The 13,418-nt window shown below is 38.2% G+C and overlaps 1 protein-coding gene across 4 annotated transcripts in view; it reads right to left on the reverse strand.

Moving 5' to 3' along the window:
• Positions 1–13,418, reverse strand: part of Dab (DAB adaptor protein) — a 172,962-nt gene that overhangs the window by 18,104 nt on the left and 141,440 nt on the right. For 3 of the 4 annotated variants that reach the window (XM_081742583.1, XM_081742585.1, XM_081742586.1), the window contains 2 exons: positions 12,661–13,263; positions 1,441–6,646 (listed from right to left, as the gene is read on the reverse strand). In XM_081742583.1, coding sequence (XP_081598709.1) covers positions 1,442–6,646; positions 12,661–13,263 — 5,808 coding nt within the window. In that variant the 3' untranslated portion in view covers position 1,441. The remainder of the gene's footprint in view (positions 1–1,440; positions 6,647–12,660; positions 13,264–13,418) is intronic. The other variant, XM_081742587.1, reaches the window with a different exon arrangement.

Genomic DNA, 13,418 nt, shown 5'->3' on the forward strand with positions numbered 1-13,418 from the left:
ATGTTGTATCGCTGTGAGGTGGATGAAGAGGACTTTTTCGGCTGACTAGTGACAATGGATGAAAGTTGGGTTTATCTTTACTACCCAGAAACAAAGGAAATGAGGAAACACTTCCTCGCCGACCCCTAAAAAGACACTCGTGCAGATGTCTTCCGCCAAGATGACGCTTTCCATTTCTGAGTCTGTGAAGGGATCATTACGGCAGATTACCTGCCACAAGGAAGCAAAGTGTTACTAGTATCTATTAATTCTATCTCCTAAGTTGCGAGAGAAACTGAAGAAGAAACATCATGGATTGGTCAGGAAAGGAGTGCTGTAAATGGCAGACAATACACCAGTTTATTCCACCCATGCATCCATGATGAAGGCAGAAAATCAGGATATGAAATATTATCCCACCCCTATATTTGCCGGATCTAGCACGAAGTGAATGCTTTCTCTTCGCAGCATCCACTCTGAGGACGCCATTTTGACAGTAAGGATGACGTCATTTCTGAAGTTGAACTGTGGTTTCAAAGCCAAACTGCAGATTTTTACCAAATGGGCTTACGAAAAGTGAAGAAGCACTGGCATGTGTCGCTAGGCATGGTGATTACATAGAGAAAGACTAATACCATATATATAAACTTGGTGTATCAAAAGTCCGGGGCCATAGGTACGGAAAAATAGAAAGAGAGGAAAGTTGTGGTTTTCAATCTAAAATGGTTGTAATTTTTCCAACTGCATCAGCCGTTTTCGTTCCACACTGGTAAAGCGCCCTATGTTAAATTAAAAAGTTACGTTTCCTGTTCAGCAGGCGGTTCGAACGGAATGTAAAAACAAAAGCAAAAATGACACAGTGACGAGCACATTTAGAACACTTCAAATAAGTTTCCCAACAATGCAAGATTGTTGTTACGGTAAGGACCCAAATGAACAACCTGCTGCGCTGGCAACGTTGCTGTTTTATTTAACATAGGACGCCTTACTAGTGTGGAGCCCAAGCGGCTGGTACTATTGAAAAATCTCCACAGTTTTAGATTGAAATCCACATATTTCCAACAACTTTCCTCCCTTACCATTTTTTCATATCCTGATTTTCCTGGTTCCGGACTTGTTATACACCCGGTATATATATTCATTTTGCCACTTATTTATCTTAAATTTTTGTGAACAGATTCAATTTAAACCCACCGTAAATAGCTCTCAAACACTGCAGCTTTTGCATAGTACAGAGGTTTCCTGGAACCAACTACTGTGTTACGCAAGCTATTCATGTACTGAATTGTATAAAAGCAAATATATAGAGAGAAACATTTGTTATGAAGAAAATTAGGATGTCAATACGTTAAACCCACATTAAAAACATATATCAATATAAAGAGATATATACGACAAAATGCATGCAAAACAAGTTACACAAAACATTAAGCAAAATATAGAAGAAGAAAAAATTGATACCTCACTTCTCCTCTTGGAAGTTGAACGTATCAAAAGGTTCTGTCCACACAAATGAATCACTAGAATTCTTTGGTTTATCTTTAACAGGAGCTCCACCAGACGAGTCCCCTTTTGAAGGTATAGTGGGTTCACTAAAGAAATCGTCATCAAAAGGATCACTATCACGACAAAATATATTTACAGATTCTGACTTCCGAAGGCTTGAGGTGGAGTCTGCCCTTAACAAATTTGAAAACCGCGACTTTAACGGCATGGGCTTATCAAATTTATCTTCAGTCCAAGGGCTTGATTTCCTCTCAGAATGTCTCGAGTCCGATATATGTGATGTAACTGTTGTTTCACTATTGTCAGGAAACGCACTATTGTCTAAGTCAGAGAACCTGCTGTCCCCACTTACATTTGCACCTTCTACACCATTGTCTGATGGCAAGAAAACATCATCACTAGCATATTTCACCATGGAACTTTTGCCATTTCTGTGGTCCGCAACACTATCGAACACGTTTTCTTCTACCACACTCTCGACACGAGTACTACTTCTAAAGTCGTCAAACGGAGAGCGTCTATGATCACTGACATCACTTGATACACTAGATTGAAGCCTGGCACTCCCGTGACGCGTTTCTGGTGGAGTAAAATCATCTTCAAACGGTGATTGCCTTCGACTAGATCCCCTAGACGTCCTTCCCTTCCCAACGTCCCCCAACGTAGGAGAATCTTTACTTTTTAACTGATCTTGTGGACTACTGGGTACGTACTCTTTAGATCTCGCACCAGTTTCCGCTGAAAGACTCTCTTTCTTTTTTGTATGGGCATCCCCTTGTGAGAATGGCGAGGTCTGTATTCCGAAATGCTTCTTTGACATCGGCGACTTCTTTCTCGATCCATCAGAAGCATCAGATGCTTGAGCTGGAAAATCGAAAGAAAACTCCGTATCACCTGACTGTGACACAAAATCGTCATCAAAAGGTGATCTCGCATGATAACCCTCTGCGCTTGGAGGTCGTCCGTAAGATTTTCTATATTTTTGTGCTCGTGTTGTGTGAAGGGTTCGTGATCTCTGTTCGTACGATAATTCCCTTTCATGCCTACCACCGTAGTAGTATTCATGTTCTTGGTCGGAGTTAAATCCATGATCATCTCTCCACGTTCGTCGAACTTGATCTCCACTAGAAGTACGGTATCTTCTTTCAGGAAATGGCTCTCGAACTTCTTGTCGCGGACTCGGAAAATTATGCTTATCAGACCGAGTTTTGTAATCTCCTTTTTGGTACTCTTCACCAAACATATATCCATCACTAGATTTCTCTGTACTTTTTCTGCTTTCAGAAGGAATACTCGGTCGTTTCTGCCACATAGCTTTCCTAGATTGATATCGCCCAGAACCCTCAAAAGATTCTTCTTGATCACCGTATTCATCTTCCCATGGTGATTCTTGCGATCGATCTTTATAATAGCCATAATGTCCATCTTGCTTCCATCTACCTTGTCCACCCATTTTTCTACCTTTTTCTCCCCAGTTATAGTCTCTATCTTCAAATTCTGGTTCCCATGATGTATCGCGTCTTCTATATTCTTCCTCCCAATTTCTTCTTCGCCTTTCACCACGGCCATAACTCCAATGTCGTACGTCGCCATCTGGCATGTATTCATGTCTTCTATCTTCACCCCATGGGGAAACTCTTCGCTTCCTTCTTTCGTCATATTCTGGTCTCTCTTCCTCCCATGATGGATTGCGACGCCTTCGCCCTTCATCCCTGGAACCTCTCTTGGGTCTTACCTTCCATGATCTTTCGTATTCAATCTCTTCTTCCTCTTCCATTTCTTCCTCTTCATCAACATCTTTCCATCTTTTTGGTCCTTCCCATTTATCGAGTTCCCTTTCACTCCACGGTGATACTTCTCGTGATCTTTGACCTCTCTTCCACGGCGATTCCCTTCGTCGGCTTCTGCCTTCTTCATGATACACTCTCTCAACTGGACCTTCATAAGACTCCCGGTCACTTTCTCGCCAACCATTCTCCCGTCGAGGTTGCTCCTCCCAGGTATCACCTCGTCTTTCAGGCTCCCAACCTTCCTCAAAATCATCATCCTCTCGCCACGGAGCTTCTCGTCGAGCTCTTCGTCTTCTTGCCTCGAATTTAGCTCTTGATACTGGACTTTCTTCGTCAAAAGTCTCTTTCCATGTAGTGGAAGTACCAGACGGCTGAATGTTTTCTTCTTTTGTTTCAGAAGTTGTCCACTGAGGTACAGTTTCTTCCTTACCGTTTGAAGTTTCTTTACTGTCCTTTTCACTTTCATCATCTGGTCCATTCTTTTTCTCAGTGTCGAAAGTGACATCAAATTTAGCCCAACTCTCAGCAGAAGCTTCTTCATTATCTTTTACATCTTCTTTGGGTGACTCTTTAGGTGACGCTTCTGTTTCGGGTAATGATGTCACATTTGCCTGTGTATCAGCTGGTGGGGTTACTGACTTCACCCTGTCTTCAGCTTCGCCTTCTGATCTCACTACCTCCTGACTTCCATTCACTGATTCCTCTTTCTCCTTTGCCTGCTCCGCCTCTGCTTCAGCTTCCTCAGCATCTTCTTCAGGAATCACACTATCAATGATTGCTTGTGGTTCTTTCGCCGGACCCTCAGCTGGTGGTGAGGCTTCAGTCTCTTCACTTTGTTGCCTTGATAGTACCAGAAGATCCACATTTTCTTCCTCTTCTTCACGCTTCTTTTCATCCGCTGGACTAGCATCTGTTTCATCAACACCTTTCTCCTCACCACCTTCATCATCGCTCTTCTCTTTTACTTCTGTCAAAGAAATTTCACGTAACGCAGCATATTTATCTTCTTGATCCATACCAGCAGCCGCTGTTTCGTCCTTCGTCTCTTCAGAAGAAACAGGAAGTGCTTCACTATCTTCACTAACAGACGGCTTCTCGTCCGTACTCTGTACTTTTTCTTGTTCAACCAGTTCTCGGAAAACTGCATATTTGTCAAAGGGAGCTTCTTGAAACACGTCATCTGATTTATCGGCAAATGAATCGCTGCCAAAATTACTTTCAAAATCAGCTTTGAATGATTCATCATCAATTGATTCTTTAAGGGTGGCATATCTTTCTCGCCTAACACTTTCGGAAATCTCTCTCGAGTCAGAATCTTTCCGAAGAAATTCCCTGTCACTGGTACTATCTGTAACTGAAGTTATACTACTTCTTTCTATAGGAATCTCATATGGGAGAACTTCAGGACCACTTTCCGCTTTACGAGAGACTTCCGAAAGACATTCTGCGAGTTCCTGAAGCGTCATTTTTGACAAACGATCAGGAGACATATTTAGCATACTGGACAATTCTGGAATACTCATTTTGGTCAGTTGGCTAAGTGTAATGTTCAATGATTTAGCTATCTTCTTTTGTCCTCTTGTAATAGTCGCAGAACTGCTTGTCTGAAACAACGATGATACTGTAGTAGCCGGAAGTTCAGATTTTGGTTGGAAGTCATCTGCAAAAGGGTCCACTTTAGTGGTAGCGGCAGCTGCAGCAGCAGCACGTGACGATGCTTTTTGAGATTTTGGCGGTGGCAATAATGGGAACGGATGATTTTCTCCGCCATGCTTCCCTGATATCGCAGTGGAATGCTGTCTTCTTGGTCTCTGAGGCGCACTGCCATCGAAGTCACCTCCGTACCTAGGGCGTCGAGCAGGAACAGGAATGGGAGGGCTTTTCAGATCCGAACCAAACGGCGGTGATGACGATTCATAATTATTTATATAATCATACTGAGGATGATCGTTTGGTGGCGGTCTTGGCGGTGGTTTCGAAATAACACCTGTTTGCTGTCGTTTGGGAGGTAATGGCGGAGGCTTAGTTGTTGCTGGTCGTGGTGGAGGTTCCGGTGCTGATTCTCCAAATTCTTCGCTTGACAATCTAGTTTTGCTTGCTGAGAAAATATGTTCCGTGCTATCTGTTAATGAAAACACACTATCTTCCCCAAAACGATGTAATCCAATTCCGTCAGATTTTGTGCCTGATGCTATTGTGTTCTGTTTCGTTAAACGAGGAGGAGTTAATGGCCTTGATCTCATTCGGGAATCACTTGGCGGTGGGCTAAGGCCTGGAAACGTTTGCGTGTCAAATGCAGAGCTTTTGGTGCATACATCAATAGTCATTTGTTTTACAAATTTCTTTGATTTTTGAGAGTATTTTGGACTAGGTAGCTTCACTACATCACCTACGTTAGTTTGCTTCTGAAGGCGAGGCGATTTACTTCCAGACTTGCTATCACCAGAAGCGCCTGCAGTCATACTAGGCGGAGGAGGACTAGGCGATGTTCTGGCTGATGAATGGCGCGATGACGGCGGAGGTGGTAATAAAGTAGGAACGGGACTTTCTGCACCAGATTTGGAACCCTTTTCAGGAGGAAGGGAAACACGTAACGGACCGTGATAAAGAGATTGTGATGATACAGTTGTAGCTTCAGGAGACGAAGATGTTTTCTTTATTTCAGTATCAATTTTCTCACTAATGAATGACTCCTCTAATTTCTTCGATCCAAACATGGTAAAATCGGCAAAATTTGTGTCAAAAGGATCCCGCTCAACAGGTGGAAATGCAGAAATATGAAAAGTTCCATTCATATCTTCATCAGCGAATGGATCAGTTTTCACAAATGGATCAGTTTCTACAAATGGATCACTATCTAACGATTTTGTGACAGACACTACATTAGCAGCAGTAGTGGTAGAACTAGAACTAACAACAGTAGCAGAAGTAGTAGTAAACACTATACTGGAAGAACACGTGTTAGTAGGCTCTGTACTAGACAACACATCATTAGACTGAGTCGCAACGCCACTTTTTAACAGATCCAATTGGACAAAACTAGACACACCACTGCTTTGAGTAGTGGAAACACCATTAGTGTCTCCACCTAGGTTTAGATGGTTGCTACCTGTATCAAAGTTGGTTTGAAACAACGATATGTCACTTTCTGGTTTTGCTAATGGAGCCAATGCTGTTGTGGCCCCAAGAGTAGACGCATCAGGTGTTTTGTCCTTTTCCCCTACTAGATCTTTTAAGACCTTTTTCGGAGGATTTTTCAAATCTTGAAAGAAGTCCTTCTTGTCAACGTACGGCTTGATTTTGCCTGTTCCCAATGGATCCAATTCCGTAAATACATCGAGAGGATCGGGGCTCTTGATCTGTTGTGCAGACTAAAAAGTGAAAGAAAAAGAATACGTAATTAAAATGACATCAATAATACACCAAGTGTAATTATTACAGATAATAAATGTAGCCATCGTAAATTAACAGAAAATCATGGGTTTGTATACTATTATTAATCACAATTTCTCTACCAAATCAACAATAGAATAATGCAAACTCTATTGTTATGCTGAAGCCCTTCTAAAATAAATTCTTTTGAAGTCAATTATATTCCTTACAATATTAGATACATTATTGTAGCAATAGTTAATTCAAAGATTTTATTCATTAATCTACTTTAAAAAAATAGGTACATATTTATATATTTGCTATATGCTAAGACATATTAATACTAGATATTCTATTAGTTTATTAGGAGGAGAATGGTCTATTAGGTAGCAGAATCTGCTTATTTTAATAACGTTTTCATCTTTACAAACAACGGGAAAGTTGGATTTTGGGATATTAATACGATAAGTATTCGCTCTGTACTTATAATGAAAGTCTTTAATTTCTGAAAGACCTTAAAAGCCATACTGAAATGAACATTCTTGGACAAGTATTTATTTTAATCGGAGAGGGTGTCAATTACGCTAAGATGGAACCATTCGCATTCCATGTGTTTTATATAAGTCACAGTTTTCGAATATAATTCTAATATACTTCTTCCGTCTTCTAATACTGCCTAAACAAGAAGTTCCTCTATGCACTTAAATCGGACTATACTTGTGCTTTAGTTCTTCCTTAGTAAAATATCTAAACGTGTTTTCCATTGTGTTAGTTAACAACGGTTGGCTGTTGTGTTATTTTACGTGCAGGATCCTTTTTAATCATGGAGGCTTGCACGAGATGTAAGCTTGTAGTTAGGAATAAGATCCAAATCACACTAACACCGAATAAAAAACTCTCAACAGAAACTTGTGAACATTCAAACCTATGGATACTATTGCCAAACAAGTGTGATTTTAATGTTTAACATAGTGTATGTCTCCGAAAACAACTGGCATTACAAAATTAAAATTGAAGTAATATGCTCACTTCATTAATGAAAAACATACTGTCATTGGGAGGATTTTAAACCCAATTCATGACAGCATAAATTTTTTTTTTTTTTTTTTTTTTGCTTGTTGCCTATAGTAGTAAAACCTGTAAGAAACAAAACAACTGAAATTAATAAAAAGTAATGACGCACGATAAACTGCTCTTAATGAACCTGAAATACACAAATTCAGTACAGTGAACTGCTGATTAGCAGTAATGAAAGCTTTAAATCGAGTTTCCCAGTAGGGTCGAATACTTATACTCGAAAACTAAGGTGAATTGAATCTGCGCATTTAGTAATTTCACTAAATTTGAAAATGTAGATATTAGACTTAAAATGTAAGAATTCTTATCGAATATTTGGTTTATTCTTAAATTTTTAATGTCACATTTTGCTTTTCGAAAATAAATTAGGGATATATATTTTTTTACGGATTTCCCTGAAGTATGCAGTTAAACTGGTACACATATATCTATAATGGCGAAAAAACTCATTTTTTCAAGCAGATGCTTAACAAAACTTTAATAATAAACTTCTAGTAAACTTCTAGCGAAAGTTTCGATTTTTGTCCCCATGAAGCAATTAACCAACCATAGCATTGCAAAATGCACGTGGCCTACACCGTCTGCTTTGAAGATTATTTTTCGTGCTATTTATTAAATAATCATCTACCATTAATACAAGCCTAATTAACAATTTAATTGTATATATAAGCTCAGTTCGAATTCCTTGATCCTTAACACTTATTCCCTACCTATTTTGTAAACGTAGTTTCATCTTAGCAATAGCTTACCTTTCACACTTACAAAAGCACAGAAAGAAATCAGATTCGGAAAAATATTAATAACTTAGATATCATATTTGACTGAGATATATAGGGTGTATCAAAATGCCAGGTCATAGGCCAACTCCATTATTGGCAAAGAAACGAAAAAATGGAAAGACAGGAAAGTTGTTGAAAATAGATGGTTTTTCAATCTAAAATGGTGGAATTTTTCAAATCAGACCAGCTGTTTGGGATCTACACTGCTAAGGCGCCTTATGTCACATTATTTCAGCATGCTAGGTTCCACGAGACACTTGCGTGCCCTTACGATTCGCTTGAACAGCCTACTGAAATGAAAACTGCTTTTTCATTTAACATAGGATGCTTTACCAGTGTAGAGCTCAAACGACTATTACGATTGCGAGAATTCCACAATTTTAGATTGAAAACCATCTGTTTCCAACATTTTTTTTTTTTTTTTTTTTTTAATTTGTATTCGTAACAGAGTTAATCTATGGCTCTGGACTTTTGACACATCCAATAATATACTATATACACACACCATGTTATTGAAAATGATCTTCCTGAAAAAAAAACTGAACAAATCTCGCTCAATAACACTCAGACACGTGAAAGTGGTATCAAAGAAAATGGAAACTCAAAACGTTTTGTTTTACATTTGATTCACAACATCACATGAACTCAGTGTGAACTCCCTATGCCACTCGACACAATCTAGCCTGGAGTCCATTTCTTGCCACACACGCTCCACAGCTACCTCACTTACTGGTGGATGGCCGGTTGACTTTGCTTTAAAATCGAAATACTACTCACGGATCCTGTGCCCAGTGTGTATATCTTCACCAAACCCCCTTCTAAAATTACAGTGATAACAGACTGGCAGACGTGAAAACACAACACCCAAAACGCCTTCCTATCTGCATTGACCCGCCATTTTCTCTCCTATCATCCTAGCGGCGAAAACAATAACTACACTACAGCTTTACCAGCCGCTGAAAATTTTTGATACCACTTTCACGTTTTGAGCGTTGTTAAGAGAGATTTGTTCAGGTTGATAATCGGAAAGATCATTTCTAATAACACTGTATATATAAATATATGTAATAGCAAGGTATTGTGCTGGAGTACAGTGCTAGACTATTGTAACAGATAACACATGAACGTACAATAACAAATGACAGTTGTGATCTGAAACTCAATAAATCAACGAAACTTAATACTAACCTTCACCACAGGACCATACCATCACAGGACCCAGGAAGACGAGGAAACAACTACTAAAGTATTTCTACTACTTACTCTTCAGTAACCAGCTTATATATATATATATATATATATATATATATATATATATATATATATATATATATATATACACAGAGTCCGTTAAAAACGCACACACACACATACGCTTCAACATAATATCTGGAAGAATCTCGAAGTTGGATTGAATTTGATAGCAATGGGTACTATGGTTATCTCTCGACAGATGTACTTATATGACTATAAAATGAACACGTTGGCGTGAACAATGTTCTCAGACTTGAAATACCACTTTTAAATACTCTTAACGCTCTTCAAACGACAACCGTGCGCCGGCAATCTGCGTTCATTTTACAGTTACGTAAAGTAACAGTTGTGTATATGTAGTGTTATGTTATGTACAGTTATGTACGGAAGGACATCTTTTGAGAGATAATCAAACTACATATTGCTATCATTCTTCAATCCAAGTTTCAAGAAGATCAAGAAGATATATTACAATGATAGTTGATAGTTTAACTACACATCTAATAGAAAAGAGAGGAAAGCTATTTACAAGCTTTGATAAGCAATGCTACGGTACGTGACACACACGTGTCCACCACAAAACATACTTGTAGTAAGAATGAAGAATTCCGAGAGATAAGCAGAAGTCTTAGCCTCACATCATAGTGCGCTATGTTACAAAGAATGCATACATATAACTACTAAGGCGGAAGCGAAGTATAATTTACAAGCAGTGTATTTGCAGTAATCAGAAGCTGATCACGTGTGACTTCTCACTGACACAAATACAGATATGTTCACTAGCATAAAATGAGTGATTACGAATTTAGAATAGTTTCAATAAAAATTGCGACATTCCATATATATATCTCATAATGTTTACTTGGAATCAGTGGCGTACGCAAAGGGAGGTTACGGTTTTTGAACACAACCTTGAACAAGATATTATGAAAATATAAATATTTACCATATTAAAATATACTATACAAAAATCCTGAAACAATATGAACTTGGAAGCTTGGACCCTCCCTTGATGCAGATCACTGCGTACGTCACTGCTTTGAATGGCTCTTAGTGCCTAGCATCTATATTCGTCAGAAAGATAGAAGTAGGGGTAGGGAGAACACTACGTACAAGGAAAAGAATACTTAATGTCAAATAAAACACAAATTACAACAACTTGCATCTGACATGAAAGGGAAAGAATTATATAAATATGCATTATTTTACTACTACTACTAATAATACACAGATACACACACACACACACACAAATAATACTTACTGTCAATTCCTAAACGTTTTCATACTTAGTAAATTTTATTTTATTATTATTATTATTTTTTTTTTTCTCTACAGCAAAATGAAAGTCATTAGGTTTGGGCAAAAGACCGATGTACATTTCAGTCATGTAAAAAACAGTTAAGTCACTAATACTACCGTTCTCTTTTCATGCATATTTTAGTTGGTTCTGACCTGGCATGCTTGAAAATAACTAGGTGCTCGAAGCAAATTGGATTCTTTCCGGCTTTTTTACTCTTCTCTCTGACGTAATTCTAAAAGAAGTAATAAGCATTTTGAAACTGTGAGACGAATATTAAGCCGTATTAAGAGCGAGCATACTTAAGCTTTAGTTTGTATGTACTGACATTTATGATGAGAAGTGGAAAGCAATTTTAATATATGTATCTATCTTTCTTAAAGGGCTCTTTAAAACCATTATTTATTCCGGAATTTTCAATGAAAGAAAGAAATTTAGGAGGTGACTTTTTAGAAAAAAATTTAGAAGCTACAGAAGTAGTAAAATCATACTGAAAGAATCCTGATCAGCTCTTTTCAGAAACCTCTGTAATCGTATCCATATTAAACTCAATGATATTATCAATTACTGCGGATTACGGCTAGCCCGCCATTTTAAGTGAAGTGACGTGTGATTAGCAATTCTACTTAAGGTTGGTTTAAAGGGACAAGTTATTCCGATAGATGGCACTACAGTCTTCCTATCTCTCCCATGTATTTTGTATCTTTCACGAAAATTCACGATTTCTCTTACAAATTTCAATCTACAGACTTCAAATTTTTAGAAAAGGAACTTCATAATCTACCAAAGGCAATAATCCGTGCCGATATTTTATTTAGAATTTTTTTCATTGTTGAAATGGCTTGATTGTTGAAATGGATATCCAAACCTTTAACAATCGAACAGTTCGAACTGTTTCAGCAATGACGAAAATTTTAAATAAAAAATCGGCACGGATTGTTCCCTTTAATAGATTATGAAGTTCCTCCTCCAAAAATTTGAAATCTCTAGCATGAAATTTATAGAAGAAATTGTAAATTTTCGTCAAGGGTAAAAAATACATGGGAGAGATACGAACACTGCAGTGACATCTATCGGCAAAATCTGTCCCTTTACACTCACCTTAACGTTATTTCCTGATATCTTTCATTCAAAATAAGGCATCAGTTTGAGAAACTACTGAGCAGCGATCACTCGAAGGCTACTGGTACCTCTATCTATTTACAAATTACAGCTTTACGGAATATTCCTTTTCCAATCAGCTTAACTTCAAAGCGTATTATTATTATTGTTGTTTTCGAATGTACAGATAGTTCCCGAAATAGTGGAAATAACACGTTAGCTAATCAAGTTAATGATGATTCGAACACGCTGTACAGTGTTACAGTGTGTTTCCCTGATATTTCCAGTGGGAACATAATAAAAAGTGCAACATATTCTACAATGCACAATGCACTGATACTTTAGTAAGAAAATATGGAATATCATTTACGTATATGGTTGCTCTGTGCGTAACATCGAGATGAAAACACTGCTTACCTTCTTTACCTGAACTCCTCTTCGTACAGTGTAACTTTTGTAATAAGAACAAAACATGTATGAAACAATTTTCCCAACTATTTACCTGATCAATTTTCTCTACACTTTCAGCAGATGTACTAATTGCTTCGTTCTGAGAAGTTATAGATGTTGCAGTTGGTGGAGGTGATAGAGCATTATCTCCAAATAAAGCATCTGTATCTTGGTCAAACCACGAATCTTGCACAGGAGCTTCCTGCTTTATTTCAGAAAGGGCAGAATATCGATCAGAAGAAGTAGAATGTATTGCTTGCGATCGTGAGGCTCTGGAAGATTTAAAATGATCCGAACGTCCTGAATCTTTAGCAGAAGGAGGAGGTGGTAGAAACTTGATCGTCTCGAACGGATCTTTCACAGGTGGTTCTGTAGCTGTAAAAGGTGGGGTGAAGGAATCCCCAAAAGGATCTGAACCAAATGGGTCCTCTTTAGCTGCTACTGGTCCAAACGGATCTGACGGGGTGATTTTCTCCATCTGATGTATACCCTGCTGTATACTGTTTAATTCGATTTCCAAATCTAGAAGATCGGCGATCACTTCGGATGTCTGTTGTGCTGACTTTGAAGAGGCAGCTATGGAGCTACCTTCCTTGAAGTCCTCTTTAATGGTCCGCATTTTAGATGCTATTTGATCTAAGGCTCCAGCACCATTCTGGAATAGATATTTTTATAGATACTCTACATAGATAACATACAAGTAACTTCTCACTCGTTCCTAATCAAAACATACATTACACTTATAAGGTATACAAGTTACTTCCATTTAGACTTCTAGTAATCTAATCTGTGGGTTAGATTTCAAAAAGT

This window comes from Thermobia domestica, chromosome 16, assembly GCF_964235325.1.
Source record: "Thermobia domestica chromosome 16, izTheDome1.hap1.1, whole genome shotgun sequence".
Lineage (NCBI taxonomy): Eukaryota > Metazoa > Arthropoda > Insecta > Zygentoma > Lepismatidae > Thermobia > Thermobia domestica.